Source organism: Bubalus kerabau, chromosome 22, assembly GCF_029407905.1.
Source record: "Bubalus kerabau isolate K-KA32 ecotype Philippines breed swamp buffalo chromosome 22, PCC_UOA_SB_1v2, whole genome shotgun sequence".
In the NCBI taxonomy this organism is placed as follows: domain Eukaryota; kingdom Metazoa; phylum Chordata; class Mammalia; order Artiodactyla; family Bovidae; genus Bubalus; species Bubalus kerabau.
In genome coordinates, this window is record NC_073645.1 from 36,594,133 (window position 1) to 36,617,879 (window position 23,747).

General features: G+C 36.3%; 1 protein-coding gene across 1 annotated transcript in view; it reads left to right on the forward strand.

Moving 5' to 3' along the window:
* The window catches only part of NHLRC2 (NHL repeat containing 2), a 54,862-nt gene extending 33,299 nt beyond the window's left edge, over positions 1 to 21,563 (forward strand). Inside the window, exons 5-11 of the mRNA XM_055560671.1 lie at positions 967 to 1,096; positions 8,796 to 8,895; positions 12,288 to 12,519; positions 13,084 to 13,206; positions 14,096 to 14,305; positions 15,329 to 15,548; positions 21,155 to 21,563. Coding sequence (XP_055416646.1) covers positions 967 to 1,096; positions 8,796 to 8,895; positions 12,288 to 12,519; positions 13,084 to 13,206; positions 14,096 to 14,305; positions 15,329 to 15,548; positions 21,155 to 21,411 — 1,272 coding nt within the window. The 3' untranslated portion in view covers positions 21,412 to 21,563. The remainder of the gene's footprint in view (positions 1 to 966; positions 1,097 to 8,795; positions 8,896 to 12,287; positions 12,520 to 13,083; positions 13,207 to 14,095; positions 14,306 to 15,328; positions 15,549 to 21,154) is intronic.
* Positions 21,564 to 23,747: the final 2,184 nt, after the last annotated feature.

Below are 23,747 nucleotides of genomic sequence, written 5' to 3' on the forward strand. Positions count from 1 at the left end.
TATGATGGGAAAAAAAATTTAATACTGTTTGCCACTGAAGTTGGGGATGACTGGAAAGAGGTGTGAGGGAACTTTCTGGAGTGATGGTAACATTCTGTATCTTTATGTACGTTGGGGCTACACAAGTTTATGTATCTTTGAGAATTTATCAGATGGTACACTTATGATTTGTACATTTTGTTGTAAGTTTTGCCTCAAAAAAAGGAAAACGGAGGTCTGAAAAAATGAAGCACTCAAGTTAAATTCTTTCAGCTTTTCTCTGTGTTTGAAAATTTTCATAAGATGTTGAAAAGTCTCAGGAGATGAAACCAGAGTATCTTTTTTTTTCAGTAGAATGCGTTAGTTTTTTGGTTTATGAAGCAGAAGCATGTAGTAGAGCTGGAAGTGGTTCAGATCCAAGATCCTGGACTTACTGGCTCTGGGGTGTTGGGATCTTAATAATCTGTGCCTCAGTTTCCTCTGAAATAATCAAAATCACAGTTGTAGGGTGGATGGATAGATGAGGTCAGTGCTTGCCACATGTTAAATTCTAAATGTGTTAATTACTAACCAAGCACAATTGAAATATACATTTAATTTTAAGAAGTGTTTTTCTTGATGCTGCTTTACATTTTCAAATGTCATCTTCTTTTAAAATATTTTATAGTTGAGTTCAATACCAGTTTTGGTAGAGGCATGATGAAGGCGAGTGGGTAAGAGGAAAGTGGGGGAATGGATGGATAGAGAAGTGAAAAGGACTAAGTTTTATGCATTTTAATAACAAGATCACAGTGTACTTGATAAGCCTTTTTTCTTAAGCTTTTTTTAAAGTATTTATGTTGCACGTTTCCTTTTTTATTTTACATACAAACCACTCAGTTTTTTTAATATATAATAAGTTCACACATAGTATAAATAAAGCACATGTTTTCTATATGTTCTATTGGAAATAGATGCATTGTATAAAACCTGTGTTAATTTCTATAGATTGACCTAGAAGCTGAGATGGTGAGCACTGTGGCTGGCATTGGAATTCAAGGTACAGATAAAGAAGGTGGAGCTAAAGGAGATGAACAGCCCATTAGTTCCCCTTGGGATGTAGTTTTTGGAAGGTCAGGTATGTAAACTTGACATTAAATAAGTAAATTTTGCTGAGTTAAAGTAAGATTTTTAAAATATTATAGGAACATTCATTTGGATTAATCGTTACTAGTTATTTTATGCTTTTATATCCATGACTTGGGATTTGTTAATTGCATAAAAGCAAAGCTACCAATAACATATAGAAGGTAGGATAACTATATCATTATATATAACATGTGACATTACATGCATGTTTTATATACACGATAGATTATATATTTCTCTAATGTTAAAGAATTTCATCTTAGTTGCAGTTTTCAATTAAGATAGTTCTGAATATTCTTAAATTGGAAGGATTATAGTTTCAAAATTTCAAAAGGTTATTCATGCAGTATACTGTTTAACAGTGTCCTTTTTATTTACTGCCATGTGATAAACAAATCAAGAAATGACTGGGGATTTTTTTAGATTATTAAAATTTTAATTTAAAAATTATAGCTTATTTTGAGTAGTTTAAAAAAATAATAATACTTATATATAATGGAATATTAGTCATAGAAAAGAATGAAATCTTGCTATTTGTGACAACATAGATGGACCTAGAAGGTGTTATACTACATGAAGTATATCAGAGAAAGACAAATACTGTTTAATTTTGCCTATAATCAGAATTTATATTGTTTAAAAACAGGGTGTACTTTACCAGATGTTTTACTATGTTGGATTCATTTAGTAGAGTACTTACATATTTTTCTAGGCTAAAAATTTTTCGGTCCTATTTTATGGCATGGAATTTCTGGTTGTTTATCTCATATTGAGAGTGTACCCAAATTGCTTTCCAAGGAAAATATTGGCTCTGTTGACAAGTACTCCCTCAGCTTCCAACTGGAGTGATGTGCTGAGGCTCATATCTTTATTAGGCTCAGTTTTTAGAAAGGAAATGAGTGCTACCTTAGCTCAGTAAATCATTAAAAGCATGCGTGCATGCTAAGTTGCTTCAGTCATGTCCAACTCTGTACGACACTATGAGTGCAGCCTGCCAGGCTCCTCTGTTCATGGAATTCTCCAGGCAAGAATACTAGTGAGGTTTGCCGTGTGCCCTCCTCCAGGGGATCTTCCTGACCAAGGGATCAAACCCACATCTCTTGCATCCCCTGCATTGGCAGGCAGTTTCTTTACCTCTAGTGCCACCTGGGAAGCACCATTAAAAGCATGTGGCTCTGCATTTAACTTAACAGTTTAAAGAGACGGGAATACCAGACCACCTTACCTGTCTCCTGAGAAATATGTATGCAGGTCAAGAAGCAAGTTAAAACTGGACATGGAACAATGGACTGGTTCCAAATTGGGAAAGGAGTATGTCAAGGCTGTATATTATCACCCTGCTTATTTAACGTATATGCAGAGTACATCATGCGAAATGCTGAACTGGAATCAAGATTGCTAGGAGAAACATCAATAACCTCAGATACGTAGATGACACTACCCTTATGGCAGAAAACAAAGAAGAACTAAAGAGCCTATTAATGATGAAAGTGAAAGAGGAGAGTGAAAAAGTTCGCTTAAAACTCAACATTCAGAAAACTAAGATCATGGCATCCAGTCCAATCACTTCATGGCGAATAGCTGGGGAAACAATGGAAACAGTGAGAGACTTTATATTTTGGGCCTCCAGAATCACTGCCGATGGTGATTGCAGCCATGAAATTCAAAGATCCTTGCTCCTTAGAAGAGAAGCTATGACCAACCTAGGCAGCATATTAAAAAGCAGAGACATTACTTTGCCAACAAAGGTCCGTCTAGTCAAAGCTATGGTTTTTCCAGTAGTCACGTATGGATGTGAGAGTTGGACTGTAAAGAAAACTGAGCACCAAAGAATTGATGCTTTTAAACTGTGGTGTTGGAGGAAACTCTTGAGAGTCCCTTGAACTACAAGGAGATCAAACCAGTCAATCCTAAAGGAAATCAGTCCTGAGTATTCATTGGAAGGACTGATGCTGAAGCTGAAGCTCCAATCCTTTGACCACCTAATGCGAAGAACCGACTCATTGGAAAAGACCCTGATGCTGGGAAAGATCAAAGGCAGGAGGAGACAACAGAGGATGAGATGGTTGGATGGCGTCACTGACTCGATGGACATGAGTTTGAGCAAGCTCTGGGGGCTGATGATGGACAGGGAAGTCTGGCGTGCTGCGGTCCATGGGTCACAAAGAGTCAGACACAGTTGAACAACTGAACTGAACTGAACTTAAAGTGACTTCCCTTCCAGATACTTGGCAAGAGGAATAATCTTGAATTTAAATAACCTTAAATAAGCTCAGCACCTTTCAAATGCTAAGAGTAAATGGTTTTCAAATACTGTAGGAATGTCCTGTAATCACAATGGCTACAAGAGTTTTCTTTTTTTTTTAAACCACAAGAGTTTTTCACCTTGACTTAATATACCCAAGGCATTCGTGGTTAGACTTTGTGAAGTACTTAAACTTCCCAGAAATTCTACTTAAGGTTTGGGGGGAATTGGTCAGATTCTCATCAGAGTTTCAAAGCGGTATGTTACCCAAAATCATTTTTAGAACCACTGCTTTAAATCACTCTGAAATATAATCCTGGATTAATGTATTTTGTCAGGGTATGGGGAAATTGGATCATAGACTACTTCCTCTCCTTACAATTGTTTTTACTAAACTGTATTTTGGCATCATATCATTCATTTAAAAATATTTTAACATATCAATGTATCTTACATTCATTTTTATTTATATGTTTCATATTTATATTTCATCAAAACACAGTCCTATGGGACTATTAACTGTTTTTACTGTAAGGGCTTGCTGCTAATTTTAGTTACTATCTTAACCTCTTTGAACATCTACTAGAGAATTTCTTTTCTGTGTTATAGATAATTATACTTTTTTCTCAGTATCAAGTTTATTTTTAAGCTCCTGGATAATTTAAATATCTTAACTGATTGTGTTTGCATTGTTATATTGATTTCTGGGAAACGTAGATTTGTCTTTAGCAAAGTATAATGGAAACATGACATTCATATTTTAATATTAGTATGGCTGCATCTTTTTTTTCTTCTCTCTTTACTTATTGCTTCAATTTTATTATTTTAAATTTATTTATCTTACTAGGGTTTCTTTCTTTGTGAACTACCTAAATACTTTGTAAAATAAAAGTGGAAGTGAATAAATCCAGTAGAATCCTTTATTGAAGTGATTGGCTATGATAAGTGATCCATAGAGAAAAAAAATTGTTAAATCTGAGAATCGTAAAACTAAAAATGCTTTAAGAACTATAAATATACATTATGTCCCCTGACAGTCTTATGCCACTCAAAATGTATTATTTTGGTTTCCTTAAACCATGAGGAGTTTTTTTTAAACACCTGCAAAATAAACTGAGGGCTGAAATTTTTAAAAGCTATTCTTTCCAGTTATCTTTCCACATCTAGTTCACTAATAATTTGACTTAGCTACTTGCCTTTATTGAGTCTTTCCAAAGTATTAACTTTGTTTTCAGAGAAATAGCTTCCCTTTTGCATTCATGTTAAATTGATTCATATATATTTAAGTTATATAATTGTAGAACTGGTTTAAGCAGATGTGGGATTAAATGCAATTTGACAGGGATTGTGGTTAAGAAAAATTGTTTTTGTAAACAATTAAATTCTTTAATACTTTAAAAATTATATAGAATATTTCTGAAATTCTACCATATTTAGGAATATGAAAGAGGATGGAATTATCAGAAGGAAAACATGAAAAATAGGTTGTATTTATTGTAATATCTTCATATATTAAGCTGTTGTGCAGTACAAACAAGAGCCCACAGCTATACCTAGTAGCATGGATGAGTATTAGGAAATCTGTTGAGCAGAAAAATGTTCAGTTTTTGTAGAATGTTCAGTAGCAAGCAAGACTAATTATACAATGAGAGAGCCATTCAAACATGGTAATTTTTAAAAACTGAAGAATATAATAAACATTTTTAGACTGGTAGGAGGATGATATATTCATAAAGGGATGCAGGAGGTTTTCAAATAATACTGCCTTTTGTTGAGCTGGTGGTATGCACATGGATATTTATTTACTGTTTAATCTTTATAATGAACACTTATCCATATGCATATTTAAAGAAAAAGTAAATCTTAAAAGGAAATAAAATAGGTCAGAGAATGGAAAATAAAAGATAAATATACAGTTGAATATATACTCCCCCAAGAGACTCAGATAATGAACAGCACACTTAAAGAAGACATTAAGGAAAGGGATTTGAAATACCTCTGATTATTTTAAATATATATGTAATATGTAAATATGTGTTTGTATTTTAAATAGTACCTGAATATTTAACCCAGTTATGCTGTTACAGTGATAAAAGCATGAAAATAATTAACATTTATGCCAAAGTTTTTTCATCTTTATTTTTGATTATCACTCTAAATATGGTCAGAACTTTGTCATCCACTAAAAATAATTAAAAATAACTCCAATAAAATCATTTTTCAGCAGAAACATTGCCATGTTTCTAATGTGCATATTAAGTCTGTGTTGACTCTTACTCATACAAGACACTAACCCAGGAATTATTTTTTATCATAAAAAAATTTTTTTTCAGTATCCCCTGCTAGTCTCTAAGTAATTCAGACTTTACCTGATTTTAAATCACTTAAGGAAAGATAGTATGCCTGAATCCCATTAACCTTCCTTGGCCCTTTAATCAGCATTTCCCTAGATAGAAATTTAGCTGTACTTATTTGACCTTTAATGATTGAAATCCAACTATTTAGTATGCTTGTCTGGTAATTTACAGCTTAGATAATATGCATCTCTGACTTCCATTAATATGCTCTAAAATAACATTTATCTTCTAATCAGGTGAAACAGAATTTTTTTTTGAGGAATAAATCTTATATAATGTGACTACTGTGTTTTTATTTTAATAAAATAAAACAGTTGTATTTTTGTATCTGAATATTATCACATTGACTTGGTGTTTATAAAGCACAAGCTCCCTTCTGCAGTTCCTTCATTCTGATCATAACACTGATAATCTGGATTTGGCCTCACTGCTATGTGCTGCTGTGTTAAGTCACTCAGTCCTGTCCAACTCTTTGTGACCCCAAGGGCTGTAGCCTGCCAGGCACCTCTGTCAATAGAATTCTGCAGGCAAGAATACCAGCTGCTGCTGCTGCTAAGTTGCTTCAGTCGTGTCCGACTCTGTGTTACCCCGTAGACGGCAGCCCACCAGGCTCCCCCGTCCCTGGGATTCTCCAGGCAAGAACACTGGAGTGGGTTGCCATTTCCTTCTTCAATGCATGAAAGTGAAAAGTGAAGGTGAAGTTGCTCAGTTGTGTCCGACTCTTTGCAACCCATGGACTGCAGCCTACCAGGCTCCTCCATCCATGGGATTTTCCAGGCAAGAGTACTGGAGTGGCGTGCCATTGCTTTCTCCAAGAATATTGGAGTGTGTAGCCATTCCCTTCTCCCGGGATTTTCCCAACCCAGTCATCGAACCTGGGTCTTCTGCATTACGGACAGATTCTTTACCATCTGAGCCACCAGGGAGTTGAACTCACTAAGATATTAGTATTCCAGGTTTAGCTGTGTGAATACCAACAAATTATTTAACCCCTTTGAATTTCAGTTTTTTTATAAAATAGAGATGATAATAACAAGACTTGCTAATGTTGTCAAATTAAACGAAAGAATCCATATAAAGGGCTTATTATTAGCTCAGTGCCTTAAACTAGGAAGTGTTCTGAATGGTTATCCTTTTCATCACCACACCCCCCCATCATTATCCTCATCAGTTGGTATGTAGAATCATATCAACTCCTGAATCCCAATCTGACACAGCCTCTGCTTCTGCACTCTTTTCATACCCCTAGCTTCTAAAGGAAATAAGTACACAGAGACCAAGAACAAACAGAGGCTCACACTAATATTACTTTGAAGCTTTGGCCTCTTACAGTTAACCCTAGTTGAACTAGACTGGCCTGTTTGGAGAAGTTGGACACCTGATTTGATCTTTTACTCGTGTAGAAACCAGACAGTTCTTTGGCCAAGTTAGGCTTTAAACTCATGTCATCTTCTAATGATTACAGTTTTATTTCCGATCTTTATGCTTTTTGCTTCTTTTTCTTACTTGTATGAATTAGGACCTTCATATGATGCTAAATAAGTGTTGATAGCAGATCTCCTTGTCTCATTTCTATTCATGGGGAATATCTTAGCTCGGCTGCCATAACAAGATGCCACAGACTGGGTGGCTTAAACAACAGAATTTTATTTTCTCACAGTTCTGGAGGCTAGAAATCCAAAGTCAAGGTGCCGGCACAGTTGGTTTCTGGTGAGAGCTCTCTTCTGGCTTATAGAAGGTCACCTCTAAGCTTTGTCTTCACGTGGCAGGGGCAAAATAAAATAAGAATATAATAATGAAGAGCTTTTGATCTAGTTTTAAAGTGATTAAGCAGAGACTGAGTCCCCAGAGCATATAGATGCCATTGTCACTTTTAATACAGTTTTTGTTTATAAAAGTATTTGACTATGAAAAATTAAATTGAAATAAACTATCTTCCTTTAGATTTCTATGATAGCAATTAACAGAGAAAGCAGCAACATGTTAAATAGAATTTTCCGTTGGATTGTCTGGGTTCAGATTCCAGTTCCTTCATTTACTAGCTCTGTGATCCTGTTAAGTTACATGACCTCTCTGAGCCTCAGTTTCTTCTGTAAAGGGCCACCTGTCTTCTGGGGCTTTTGAGAAGATTTGGGTAATATTCTCTATAACGTGCTTGGCATACAGCACCACAATTTGTTGATCATCACCTTATTTTTGTTGCTGTGAAATACACTTGAAAATAATACAGGTTAATGAAGAAAAATTTCTTCTGGACACAACTACTTAAAGAAAGTAAAAAAAAATAATCTTACCAAGATATTTCTTTTAGCATAAGATACATCTGACCAAATTATTTTAGTGAAAATATCTCAACTACATGTAAAAGTAGACTCAGAATTCAGTTTAAATTAAAATAATTAAATATTTTAACAATAGAATTAATTTTCAAAATGGAGCCTTGTCACATTGTAATAAGTTGTAATATCAGTCTTAAAAAACAATTATTTATTAATTTTAGAAAACAGGTATAATATATTGTACTTCTAGCTTTATTACATGTCAACTATATCTTTTTGAGAAAGGTTCACAGCAATTAAACAGTAGGTTTTTAAATAGCAGTAGTGATGTGAGTCTAAGCCTAAAAGCTAATATGTAGTGGAAATATACATTTCTTAAACTATTAAAAGGTACAATTCTTCCATGAGAAATTGTTCAAAGAACTATTCCTGTATTCTTGAAGCATGTAATTTAGGTTCTTGACTGCCAAAGTTTCTTTGGAGAACGTGCATCAAGCCATTTCTTGTCACATAAAATAAGAAATCAAATGTTTAAAAACATCGTGCCCAGAGATGTAGAGGGACATTTTGCTACTGAGAATACTTTGGATTTCTGTGAATGTATATTTTTATTTTTAAGAAGTAAACCTTTCACAAGGAAAATGGAAAAATTTCCAAAATGACTTAAAACATTGCAAATGTTTTTACTTCCTTCTATCAGATGATTTATAAACATACTATTGTCTCCCTTACTTTAAATTTCTGAAACAACTGGGGGTGTTTGTTAATCAGATACATATATGATAATTACTGTTTCTTTTCATAAAGGTTCAGAGGTCGAAAGAGATAACATTCTGTGGATAGCCATGGCAGGGACTCATCAGATATGGGCACTCTTATTGGACTGTGGCAGATTACCAAAGAAAAAGTAAGTGGTAACATCTCTCTTTGGGTAAACATGGAGTTCACAGAATTCCTTTTCCGAAAGTCTCCGTCCTTGTAACACCCACTGTACTGGACAGGATATGCGGGGCTATGCTGCCATAATGAACAGCTCTGGTTCTTGGTGGCTTAAGACAAGGTTTGTTTGCAGGGGGAGCACTACTCTGCCACCCAAGCTGATGCAGCAGCCGCCATCTGGAGCTTTGCCAGTTGTCTTGGCAGAGAGAGAGAGGTGGTGAGGTGTTCACTGGCTCTGAAAACTTTTCCTCAGAAGTGACATTCCACTTCTACTTACGTTTCATCAGCCCAAGTATGTCTTAGGACCACACCCAACCTTGAGTAGCTTAGAAAGAGCAGTTTCATCAGGCATTCACAAAGAGAACTGGAAACATCTTTTAACACATATTTCTAATATCCCTGATTAATTCAGATATTTGAAGACTGCATGGAAGAATGGTTAATAGCTCCGGTTTTGTTGTCAGGCCTGAAATTGAGCCTGGCTCTGCCACTTTTTATCTACATGAGCTTAGGAGAGTCACTTTAACTTTCTAAGCCTCAGTTTTCCTTATTTATATCTACCTCATAGGTTTTGTTTTGAGAATTAATATGTGTGAAAAGCTCAGCCTAGTGCCTGTGCAGTGAATGTGGGTAGCATTGCTGCCACTGTCAGGGGTATAAAGATGGAAAAGTAGTGTCTCTACAGAGTTTCTTGTATTTTTCCTGTAAAGCCTTTCCTCTTCCTCTAACACCCCAGCCTTTCTCTTCCCCTCCCCTCCCATGTCTCCCTTCTTCCCTCCCTCTCACCCTTCACCCCACCATCCTCCCCTCTTCTCTCTCTCAACTTCTGTATTTTTGTTTGCACTTATTTGTTTACAAAGCTATTTTCTCCCACTAGACTGCCCCTTTAAGGAAAGGGCCCTTTGTCATTCACTTCTTGTCCCCTGCACCTAGCACAGTATCTGGTACATGACAGGAGCTCAGTGAAGGTCTGCGGAAGTAAATGAATGAAATGCATAGACCATAAAGACTATCAAATCACTGTAGAAAGTAAGTGCCAGTCACTTCAGTTACCTTTATCAGTAGAGAGGATATCCAGAATACCAGATATTCTGAATTGTGTGTGTGTTGCTTTGTCAGATGTTTAGCAGCATTTAATCATCCATTGAAAAATATTTATTAAGCAAACAAGGCACTATGCTTTGCAGTAGGGATGAAATGGTATAGTCTCTTACATAAACAAGAGGAACATCCAATATAAATGAAATTTGAGGTATCAAAGGAACGCTTCCTGGAAGAAGCTACTAACTAAGACCTCCTTTTTAGCTACTGACTGAACCTGACAGAGGGTAGGAAGGAGTTCAGAAGGGAGAGGTTTTCCAGGCAAGAAATGACCCTTGTGATGTCAGTAGAAGCCAGATCCTTAGAATCTTTCTAAGAGATTTGAAAGTTATTCTACATGACGTTATAGAAGTTTTAAGCTGGGAAGTGATGTGATAAGATTTGTGTTTTTGAAAGAACACTGGTAGCATTTGGAGCGTGGCAATACTACAGACAGGTCCAAGGAGGAGGGCACTGCTGTTATCCAGGTCAGAGCTGACAGAAGCTGAATAGTGAGGTGACCAACAACATAGATGAGGAAAAAAGCAGCAGCAGAGCTGACCAGACTGCATTGTTCTCAGTGATGACTGTTTTGGACCTAGACAGGCAAGAGTGTCTACATTTCACTAAGTAGACTTGTCACTCGTTCACAATAGAAAAGTCTCCAGTCTGATCACACTGACTTGCATTACAATTTCAAGGATGCATTATTTGTCACTGACCTTCAAGGGGTAATAACTACTGAACTTTTAGAAGTTACTGTTTCTCCCCACTATTTCTAGCTTTTATTAAGAGAACTCCTTTGTAAAATTGTTATAACTCCTTTGTTTGGCATATTTGTTATTACTTATAAATAGGCCTTGAATAAATGGCTGTATTTATACATTTTCTATCCCTTTGCTTCCACTCCTTGTTCCCTACCTACATTAGCATTGGGATCATATTAACCAGTAAGTGACTGATGGTCATTTTAGACTTCTTTTTGCATGTTTTACAGTATTAGAAAATGATACAGAGTCTCTCATTGTTTTGTATCCCAAGTCAGCTTCTTCCCTCCCCTCAATACAAGACACTAGCATGTCTTCCTTACAGTTCCTCTGACATAAACTTAGAAACCAAGGTATAAAACTTTCTCCATATTGCAAAGAAATCATTACAATAGTCCTTTAAATATAAATTTCCCTAGTATACATAGGAAATGGATTTGTACAATTGATTAAAGCAGCAAAATCATATTATTACTTTAAAATGAACACCCATCTTTCACAAATGATTCTTTTAATTCTTTTTGCTAGTCTCTTCTTATATCTTTTGTTATTTAGTCGCAAAGTCATGTCCAACTCTTTTGCAACCCTGTAGACTGTAGCCCTCCAGGCTCCTCTGTCCATGGAATTTTTCAGGCAATAATACTGGAGTGAGTTGCCATTTCCTACTCCAGGGACTCTTCCCAGCCCAAGGATTGAATCCACGTCTCCTGGTCGGCAGGTGGATTCTTTACCACTTGGCCACCAGGGAAGCCTGGTCTCTATGTACAAGAAAATAAAACATTTTTAATGAAAATTTAAGCTCAGAACTTTCAAGAGCTAGAAGAGATTACCTGCTGCTAAGTCACTTCAGTCGTGTCCGACTCTGTGCGACCCCATAGACGGCAGCCCACCAGGCTCCCCGTCCCCGGGATTCTCCAGGCAAGAACACTGGAGTGGGTTGCCATTTCCTTCTCCAGTGCATGAAAGGGAAAAGTGAAAGTGAAGTTGCTCTGTTGTGTCTGACTCTTCGCGACCCCATGGTCTGCAGCCTACCAAGCTCCTCCATCCATGGGATTTTCCAGGCAAGAGTACTGGAGTGGGATCTTTTTAATTCCCTTTCAGAATCTAATATTGCATGAAGCTGAGAAGAGACCAGGATGTAAAGGTGGGATCTAGCTGTACCTGCCTCTGATCATTTGGAGGAAAACTATCCCATCAGTGATGTGATCTTTATTCATGTATTTTTAACTTTGTCGGGGATCTCCTGTTTAATCATTGAGAATAGTCACTTTTGAGTATGTTTAAAAAAAAGAAAGGTAGAAAGGTCCCTATACAGTGGGTAAATAAGTTAATGATTAGAAAAACCGCAATGAAAGCTTATTTGCACAATTGAACTAGGTCAAGATCAGCAGATTTTTTTTTAAATATATAATGCTATCACCATTGGCTTCATCATTTACATTCATTTGTTTAATAATTAAACTGGGTCAGTGTAACAGTGTTGACACTTCCCCTGTGAATTTGTCTTCTTTAGTGAGTTAAAAAAAGGAACCTGCCTTCGGTTTGCTGGAAGTGGAAACGAAGAGAATCGAAATAATGCATACCCTCACAAGGCAGGCTTTGCCCAGCCTTCAGGTCTGTCTCTGGCCTCCGAGGATCCCTGGAGCTGCCTGTTTGTGGCAGATAGCGAGAGCAGCACAGTGAGAACCGTCTCGCTGAAAGATGGAGCAGTGAAGCACCTGGTGGGAGGAGAAAGAGACCCCATGGTAACGAAAAGCACTTCTACGCCGTGTGCCTGTTAAGTGAGCTTGCGATTTTCTGAATTGTGAAGTTAATAAGACGTAGGAAGGAGAAAATTCTTGGACTTATCCATGTTAAAATGGAAGTCAAACCAAAGGAAATATGACTATAAAGAAGCACAAGTAACAAAACCACCTAAGAAAAGTTAACTGATCTGATTTGATTCTGTATAAATGTCAAGGCTTCCGAGAGAAAGGAAGGATAAAATTGTGATTACTGAGCAAGGGGAAAATGAAGAGTAGATATTTGGCAGGAGGGTGGAAAGAGCTCCAGAGTAGTAGACCTGAATCAGATGTGCCATTTTTGTGAATAAGATTCCTTAGAACCACAAATTAAAAATCAGGTTCAGAATTCTGTCATTTTTTTTTCTAGTTTCAGTCAAATGCCTCAACCCTATTTATATGAAATCAGACTTATCCCCCTTTAACTTAAGTAGCATGTACAGCCATCTGAATTTTCACTATATACCCTAACAAAGTTCTGTGAAAAAATTTTAATACATGCTGTTTCTTTTCTTTTCCAAAAAAAAGAATTTATTTGCTTTTGGTGATGTTGATGGAGTAGGAATCAGTGCAAGGCTTCAGCATCCACTTGGAGTAACTTGGGACAAGAAAAGGAATTTACTGTATGTGGCAGACTCTTATAATCACAAGGTGAGTCTTGACAGAATTATATAATACCCTGCTCTTCACTTGTGGTATTTAAAATGCTGAAAGATCTGTGAGCCTCCTACAACTGCCACTCTAAAATGTAGAGAGGAATAACAGTCTTTGACAACTGTACATAAGCCTTTCTGTTCCTTTTTTGGTCCTTTCTTTGCAGAAATGATGTGTTAGTACTCTGAGTTGGGGAAAGGACTAAACAAATTCCCAATGACGATAGCCGAAAATTGGGAATTGCAAGCCACTAAAGCTGTTGAGTAACATCTTCAGTAAATAAGGAGAAGGCAGGTAACAGGGAAATTAATATGTCAGTTAACAAATGAACATTTTTGAGCCTTTGCATAGTTGCCATGCCTGTTAGCAAATAATTCGTTTTCATCAACATTTCTGTTTTCTTTGTCTATTTTATTTTTACTATGCATTTTTAAAATAAAATCATTGGAACATAAATATTAGTATTTTGTGATGAGAAGCTTATGAGTTTAATGTAATTGAAACACAGGAATCATAGCATCTAACATAAGTAGCAGATCCTCAGCCAGTATTAGATGTTCCTAAGAAGGAGGTCAGTTCAACTGTGTCCCATTGTGAGGGAAAAGAGGAACATGAAATAATTTTTTCAAAGATTTCTTCTAGAAGACAGACTGTAACTGGGGATTTTATAGTGTTTAGCTCTCAGGATGAAATATCTCCCCTTAGGCTAATTTGAATGTTTGGCTGTTCAAGAAAATATGGAAGTGTCTGTTCTTTCTCTGATGTTTATTAAGAAAACTAATAGCAATCAGGAATTCTCTGCCTTCCCTATTAATATGTTACTCTTCCATACCACAAATGTGAAACTGAGCTTCAGATAAATAAATTTTTGTTCTGTCCTTTTTAGATTAAAGTTGTGGATCCAAAAACAAAAAACTGTACAACATTAGCAGGAACTGGTAATGCAAGTAATATGATCGGTTCCAGTTTTACCGACTCAACTTTTAATGAACCAGGAGGCTTGTGTATTGGAGAGAATGGTCAATTATTATATGTGGCAGACACCAATAACCATCAAATTAAAGTGTTGGATTTAGAAACCAAAACAGTTTCCGTGGTAAGTAATCTTTAAGTTAAGGGGCATCATTTTAAGAAAGATTCTGAAATCCCTAGCAACAACTGAGGCACTTTTGGTTAGGCCAACGCTGGTGGTGAAAGTGAAGCATATAGACAGAGTAGTCAGTGGGTGCCTTTTCCAAGGATATCCTGTTATTTTTAAAATAAAAATTCCATCTGTGCCAAGAGTGTTTGAGAAAAACAATAGAGAAGTTGGAGAGAATTTGATGAACTTTCAGAAAAGGAAAAAAAAAGACTCATCTGTTTTTAAATGTATGGACATACTGATACACGCAAACTATGTGGGTTGGATTGTTTGAGTTTTTTTTGTTTTTTTAATTTTTAAACAATCCTCAGACTGATGTGTAATCTTTGTTTCCTATGGTGAATCCATTACCAAATAATCTTTAAAGAAAGGTCTAGAAGCCACATTTCTCAGGACTTGAAAAATAAGATGAGAGGAAACTTAAATACATTCTAATTTTAAAGATATGGACATGGTCTCTAATAAAATTTCAAGTTATCCCTTTCTATGTCACATTTGTCCAGAAAATGCAGGAGTTCTTTATCTAAAATTCTAGGAATTTCCAAGATGTGTTTTAAAATAAAAACACAGATGGCCATCATAACAATAAGTTCGTTTCTCTTGACATAGATCTCTGATATGAGAGGAATGATGTCTTATAGTTGGCAGTGAAGATTATAAGAGGGTGTATATTACATCCACTGCATTTAAATTGATAAAGTTTTAGTTTCCTGCTATCTATAAACATATTAAACAATTAATTTCATTCCATTTCATTCATAAATGTTGATGGTCTTGTGGCCAGGATGAAGTTTTTTTTGAACCTACAAAATAATCATGAGGAAGTCTAAGTAAACACATTCTGATTCAGAAGAAAATGGCAATCAGGTTTCCTTGACATTGAACCTCACTTTTGTACTGAAGTCTGAAAATAAGCTCTCTCAGTCTACAATACTGTAAAGTACTTGTGCTTTAGAAAACAGATTTTCTTGTTTTTAGTTCCCAGTCTTCAGATCTGAAAATGCTATGGTGGATGGTCCATGTCTAGCAGAAAAACCAAAGACCTTACCCAAGCTACCTAAATCTGCTCCAGGCATTAGACTTTCCCCTGTGGCTGCGTCTCCCGGACAGACTCTTCAGTTCAAGCTGAGATTAGACCTCCCATCAGGAACAAAGCTAACTGAGGGAGCTTCCAGTTGCTGGTTTCTGTCAGCTGAAGGTATGACAATATTTTATGAATTCTTGATGTTTGATCTAGAAAATTTTCTCATTTGTTATGTGATACTTTAACTGTACAGTTAGGCTGGATTTGAAAGGGGTCTTATAACACAGAAAGATCCAGATCTAACCCCACTTTAGCAGTTTTCTTTAGTCTTTGAGATTCTTTCTCTTTCTTTATTAAATAACTGTGTAACTCACCCAAAGATAATCATAATTGTTGCCATTTGCTCCTAGGCAAGTTCATCACATGAGGTGGACTGTTGTGGTCTTAGAATAATAGGTCCTTGAATATTAGAACTGAAAGGCATCAAAAGACACCCTGTGTTCTAAGCCTCTTATAAATGAGGAGACTAGTGGCTGAAAGAGATAAAATTACTTGCTTAAGGGCATATATTTAATTAGGTCAAAAGATGGAATTTGAACCCAGCCCTGCTAGTTCTTACTTTAGTTATCTTTTCCTTTGTGCCGTGTGTGCATTCTCAGTCGCTCAATCATGTTCGACTCTTTGCAGCCCCGTGGGCTATAGCCAGCCAGGCTCCTCTGTCCATGGCATTTTCCAAGCAAGACTTTTGGAATGGGGTGCCATTTTCTCCTCCAGGGACTCTTCCCAACCCAGGGATCAAACCTGCATCTCTTGCGTCTCCTGCATTGACAGGCAAATTCTTTACTGCTAGCACCACTTGGGAAGCCCTTCCATTGTGCCACTCCACCTCAAACTAGCTCCAGGGTTACTAGTGCTTGAAATGAACTTAATTTTCTAAAACTTAAGGCCACCAGTTACACATTTGCATGTTACAGAAGTTTCCAAACCTTACTCTTCATTTCTGCACTTAACTTATCATTGTGTTGAGTTAACACATTGTGTTGTGGACCAACAGCCATCCATAGGTTATACTTTGGTGTCTCTGTTCTGGCACATTACAGCATAGAGATCAAGGAAGGGAAGAGGGACTCTCACAGGAGACTGAAGAATGAATAAGCAAGCAAGTGCAGGCAAAACTCAGAGAAGGTCGTTTTCTAGAGCAGGTGTTTTAAGGAGAGAGTGATCAGCTGTGTCAAGTGCTGTTGATAGATGAGCTAAGATAAGGGCTAAGAATTGATCTTTGATTCAACATTATAGTTAATTTATATCCTCGACCAGAGCTATTTCAGAATGATGAAAGAGGTGCCTGATGAGAGCAAATTAAAAAAGAAGAAAGGAACTGTAGAAAGCAAATGTAGATAGCTCTTTGAGGAGTTTAGTTAAAAAGATAACAGGAAAGAGAGCAGTTGCTTGAAGGGGAAAGCAGAGTTGGGAGAGCAGTGTGTTTGCTGTTATTGATGGCAAAGATCAGTAGAGAAAAGATGATGTGTGGTAGCCGTGGATATCCTTTAGGAAGATATGAGAGAAGATGGGCTCGAGTGCACAGGTGGAAAACTGGTCTTTGCCAGGAAAGTGGGCAGCATTTCCATGGTAAGGAGGGAAGCCTCCAGGTGTGACCCCGAGATCTGGATAGGAAGTTGTGGAGATGAATGCTTGCACAAGTGTTTTTCTGCATGCTTGTTTTCTTAGTATTAATATGTTGGGGAGTGTGACCATCAAGCTGAGAGTGAGAAGGGGATTGGGAGAAGGTTTTGGAGGTTTGAAGAAAGAGGGTCCGAAGGGTGAAAGGGTGACTTCATGAGGGAAATACAGTATGCCTGCTGAACGGCTGAAAGGCTGCATTTGAGGCTGGCTGTCATGAATTGAAAGTCAGTCTAGTCCACATGGAAGTGGTTTTTCTCCAGCCAAGGTTACGCAAGAGGAAGCAGCTCTGGGACAACCTAGAGGGGTGGGGTGGGGGGCTTGGGAGGGGGTTCAAGAGGGAGAAGATACATGCATACTTACAGCTGATGCACATCCCACAGCACAGACCAACACATTGTCAAGCAATTGTCCTCCAATTAAAAATAAATTTAAAAAAAGAGTGTAGTTACTGACTAAGTAGTTTAATCAGAAGTTCTCCGAAGTCCTGATCCAGTATTAATTGTGATTACCACTATACCATTAAATCTCACAGATTCTAAAGAATTAGATTTCCCCCATGAGTATGATTTAAAAAATTTTTTTTAATTCTTGTTTTTAACTGAAATAACTTGACAGATTCTAATTCAGTTCTTTGGTTGTTTTATTATCTTTCACTTTTCCAGTTAGTTTCTTATCAAATACTTTAGAGCTTTCAATTGCTGTTCATTTTATTTCAGTAGTATCATTAAGACTTGACTTGTTCAGTTGCTCAGTCATGTCTGACTTTTTGTGACCTCATGGACTACAGCACACCAGGCTTCTCTGTCCTTCACTGTCTCCCAGAGTTTGCTCAGATTCATGTCCATTGAGACCAATTAAGCCTGGATCTGTGTTTTCTTCTCCAGAGATTCCCAAAGTAGCACTTGAGCCCCATTAACTTGCTTGCTACAAGAAAATGAATGCCAAAGCCATTGCTTAAAAGTATGCCATTTGAGTAGAAGAAAAAACATTGTTGGAGGAGGATGTGTAATTGAATACAAACGAATTACTGTGATTAGAATCCAGGCAGAGCCTTTGTCCTCACTGTCTAATTTGTGATCTTTGAGCCTTTTCTCAAAGTATTCAGTTACTGTAAATTATGTTAAGATTTGGGTGTGTATTTGAATCAGTGTGAACTTATTTCATGAATTTACAAGTAATCAGTATACTGCTTGTCTTATAGCAGTGCTTTCCAGCGTCTCTAACAAAGTAGGCAGTAATTTCAAAGTGAAATAGTTGTAGTCTATAATGGAATTCTGACTTCTTGTCTCTAGTGATCTTCTTCTGTCCGAGCCTCCCACGCTCTCGCACATGTTCTCACTCAGTTTTTCCTGCCCTACTCCGCCTCTCTCATGCCCTCTCACACTTTTCTTTCATACATTACCCAGATCCAGGCTTTATGCCTTCTTACCTTGGTACATTCTCAGGGCAGCAGCTATTGTCCTGCAACTGCCCACTTGGAATCCACGCAAGAGAGCAGAGAGCTCTTGGTAGGCTAGCCAGAAGAAACTGTGCTGGCTCTGGAGGGACTGACTGAGCCTGTGAGAAGACCACCACCATCCACTCCCTGCAGAGGAGAGTTCTGAGCCATGCGGCACTAGCGGATGTTTGGAGCTAGCTTTGTGGGCAGAAGAGAGCTCAGACCCTGGCCATTCACTCCTCAGTAAGTTTAGAGCAAGTCCTTGACTGCCAGTTCAGCTGTTCTGCCTAGGTCCATTAGTCTGAAAGCATTGCATCACTGGGAGATCATGTTAATTAATTTCTCTCCGTGAACTTAAACATTATTTTTAAGTAGGATATTGGTACATTAACATGCTTATTTTAACTCTACTTTGTCAGTTACACAAGTTAATGATACTAATATTGAGTTATTAGAGTACAAAGTATAGATAGTGTTAAAGGAAAATGAAATAACCTATAGAGAAAATTCTTAGTTATCTTAACACTTATCCAAGGCATTGGTTCTGTTTTTATTGTATTGTGCATTAGTTGCCAACTCATGTCCAACTCTTTGTGACCCTATGGACTGTAGCCCACCAGGCTCCTCTGTCCATGGGATTTCCCAGGCAATGGAAAATGGGTTGCCATTACTGGAATGGGTTGCCATTTCCTTCTTCAGGGGATCTTCCTCACCCAAGGATCAAACCCACATCTCCTGCACTGCAGGCAGATTCTTTACCACTGAGCCACCAGGGAAACAATTTTTTTTTTTGGTATAGGGACAAATAAACTTTCAAGCAAGAATCCTAATAATTTAAGTCTTTGAGTATATTATTTTATAGGATACATTTGTAAACCTGTGATTAAAGGACATTTTTTTCTTCTTGGCCTGTTATTTAGAGACATAACACTGATTTTTAACTAAATTTTGGTGGGTCTAACCTTAAAGCTGCCAGCATTTATGGGAAGGTTTTAAGCCAATAAATTAATAAATAAATGGCAGTATAAAAGCCCCAAGGGCATATTGTGCTTCACAAATCCTTCATGTGAAATATCTGAAAAATGTCTACAGAAACACTTTTATTTCTAAACCTGGACATTAAAATAGCATAATTTATTATTTTCCTGTTTTCATTTAAAATATAAGAAGTTCCCTTACTAATCTGCTGTATAACAAAATCAAACATATTCCTCAGTCCAGAAATAAGCAAAGAAGGCCAGAGACTTTAAAAAGAATTATGTTTAAAAGCTCTGCATTTAACTCTTTAGAGTCTCACCTTTCACAGTTTCCTTACTCTTACTTGATATATTTTTCTCAAATTTAAATTTTCAATCAACAGAATATTAGAAGCAATAAACTAAAGGAGAGGACAGGTAGAGACAGGTGCTGTGGTCTGTTGACTCATCCTGAGGTCAAAAAAGAAAGAGAAGCTAAAAACAGACATAGAATTTCATCACTGCTCAGTAGATGGTCCAGTTTTTGTACAGATAGCCCTTAGTTGTTGGTAAGTCATTAGATTTTGTTCCGTGTATTCTATTTCAGATGGCAGGAAAGTATGCCCTGCATTTCCCACACACTGGCTCTTAATAGCTAAGCGCTTCTAACGCTGTCAGCCTAGGTATGTGCTTCCTCAGGGTGACACACACATTCCTTTGGAGAGAAGGCATTGGGCGAATGAAGATGTTTTAAAAACTTTAATACTAGAAGACAGATTTTTAGTGATTTTTAGATGTTTGTTGTATAGATGATCTATATATTTAAGTCTCAGAGGAGTCTTATGTATTAAAATGAAGTAAACAAAGATTTGTCTTTTACACTGAGTCCATTGGAATAATGTATGCTGTGTTACTTGTTTCTGAAAAAACAAATCAGTTTTTTTTATTTCCTTTGGATAGTCAATAATTCATCACTGTCTTTAATGGAAAGTCACTGCAGAGTTGTACATACGTTTGTTTTCCCTAGTTTGTTTTGTAGTTTGCATATTATATTTCTAGATACTTTTATCTGGTAAAAATTAACTATTTTCTGAAGTGTCTTATGTTTATTTCTAGGACTTATTAATAGGTTTCATTTCTACATTTTCATTTTAATTTTGCATTTTAAATCTATAACCATACTTGTAATATTCATCTTGATTTCAATGAAAATTAATTTATGTTTGCAGTGTTCAAAGAAAGAATTTTAATTTGATATCAAGATGGCTAGATTAGGGACTTATATCTTGTGTCCCTCACACAGAGCACAATGCCTGGCATTTAGAGGCTTTCAGTAAATATCGTTCGAGAAGGCAATGGCACCCCACTCCAGTACTCTTGCCTGGAAAATCCCATGGACGGAGGAGCCTGGTGGGCTGCAGTCCATGGGGTCACGAAGAGTCGGACACGACTGAATGACTTCACTTTCATGCATTGGAGAAGGAAGTGGCAACCCACTCCAGTGTTCTTGCCTGGAGAATCCCAGGGACGGGGGAGCCTGGTGGGCTGCCGTCTATGGGGTCACACAAAGTCGGACACGACTGAAGCAACTTAGCAGCAGCAGTAAATATTGTTAGTTGAGTAAATCTAGTGTTTGTAAAGTTTGTCTGATTTCCTACTCAATTTCTTATGCAGTCTTCATAATTTATGTCTTTATTTTCTAGGCAATGAATGGCTTCTTCAAGGACAGATACCATCTGGAGAGATAGAAAGCATTTCCAATCAACCAACAATCTCACTGCAGATTCCTGGAGACTGTTTATCACTTGAGGCCATTCTGTCTATCAGCGTATTTCTCTATTACTGTAGTGCAGACAGTAGTGCCTGTATGATGAAGGGAATTTTGTTCAGTCAGCCTTTACAAATAACTGATACACAGCAAGACTGCATACCTCCAGTAGAACTCAAGTATATATTTTAGCAAGCTGGCTAGCAACCCAGTGCCACCTCTTCTTGCTCCCCACCATCACTGTAATTTATGAAAAGAAACTGTATTTCGGCCTCCGGGTACCCAGAAACCCATTGTTCAGTTCTAGCACCTGATATTAAAATAAAGTATGCTCCTTATTTAGTTATTTATTATAGACAAATTCCTTCATTCTGGCTGTGTACCAGCAAAGTCACTGACCATGATTTGAACCATGATTCTGTAATCTGTGCTGTTACTTGGCACAAGACTTAAGTCCATGTTACAGGAAAGAATATTATCATGAGATAATTTTCAGTGACTACTGATAACAATAATGATACCAAATGTTTTAACTAACTTTTTTGCCTTTTATGAAGCAGCACATCTGAATGTGTAAATTTCACTGTAACTTTAAACAGAGCTTAAGATCCAGTCCACGTGTTGGTATAAGGACACCTGCCATTCAAGGTGTAAGGTCTGTTTTAGATCAAGAAAAAAAATGTCTTCATCACAGTAGTGGTTTAAAGAGCACCTAGGTGGTAAAAATGTTCCTTGTTCTCTTCTGTGATTTTCTCATTTGAGATATATTTATGGTTATAAATTATTTGCAATTTTAGCACACCATTATTAATGGTATGTTAAATATTCTGTATATTTCTATTTACAGAAAATATATTTCTATATTTCTGAAAGTTAGAGTCTCTAAGGACATATACAGACTCCTTTTAACGTTTTTCTGAATGAACAGTTTTAGTAATGAATGAACAGTCTTAGTAATGAATGACTCCTTAGAAATATTAGGACTTTCAAAGAGAAAGGGACTTCAGAACACATAACTGCATGTGACACCACTTAATGGTAAAGAATTAATTGTTACAGCTAAGTCCGATGCAAATGGGTGTATATGTTGTATTAGAAATTTACATTTCAGTTGAAGCATTAAATGCAGATTTGCTAGGTTTGGGGTTTTTTTGGTTCCCATATTGAGAATTTAAATTATCATTATTGTGATTTTTTAAAAAATAGCTGTTAAGCCTTCAAGGTGAAAATTTCAATATGAAGCACTTTTATGCTTTCATTATGTATAGTATATCTTAATATATTACTTTAAAATATTAAGGCTGAAACATACAGTGACTTGATGATTCTGTTTTTGGTGTATTTTTTCTAACCTTAAAAGAAATAGTCACCAGAAGATATTGGAAAGGTTTTTTTTTTTTTTCCGTGATGCTTTCTCTTTATAACTATTTTAAAAGACTCTGCTTGTTTTTACCAAAACTGATTCCACATGTTTGTGGTTTAATCAGCTTACAAGATTTTAAAAACAACAGGTGAATCATACTTATTCAGTAAATATTTATAGACAATATAGCATAATACGCCTTGTTGCTTCAAAACCAGTGCTGTTTGAATTGTAATATTTTAAGCATAATCCTCTGCCCATATCTTTATATTCTTTTGAAATATAGTTTTGAACATACTATTTCAGATTACCTAAATATGAAGTAATGGAATGCATAGATCATGAGTATTTAATTTGTAGCCTCCTAAAGCTATTTTTAAAGAGAAGAATAAATGTAAAGTTAAAAGAAATTCTGTTTAAAATTATATATAAGTACCTCATAAACCTTTTCTCTCCATTAAAAAAAATATTCTGTAATAAAAGAATATATAATACTGACATTCTCTTTTATGGAAAATAGGCCATAGTCATTTTTAAAATCTCATTTTATTATTATACTTCTCATTTCCAGCTGGACAGAATGAAAATAGTTTGGCTTAATTTTTTCTATTTAAGGACATAAACAGTTTCACTCTCTGAAGAAAATATATACACTTTTAACTTGCTAATTCAGGAATGCTTGATAATTATTTTTGCAGTATTATGCATGAACTTACACACAGTATATATTTTCGTGTACATTAAAATCCAAAAACATTTCTAGAATATATTAATGTTCATTTTGTCTGTATAGAGTTTTCTGTTAGTATTAAGCTTATGCTCTTCTTGATTTTTAACTACAGTTCTATTGAATATTCTTATTCTTACCCAGCCAGTAATCTACATTGTTTTTCACATTCAAAATATTATGTATACAGATTACATGATTTTTTTTGTAAGTCATGCTAAGCAATATAAATAGGTTCTTAGAATTTATGACTAACATAATAAACCTCTTACAAGAGAAAGCACTAGAAAGTTCATTTTTAAAAACTTTTGTGATTCCTGACTCTGTTTTTAAATGTATGGCATGAAGAAAAGCAAAAGTTATGTTCAGTGATAGTTTGAAAAACGATTTTAGTGTTAGTCACCATAATCAAAATGCCAGTGATGTGGCATTACATAC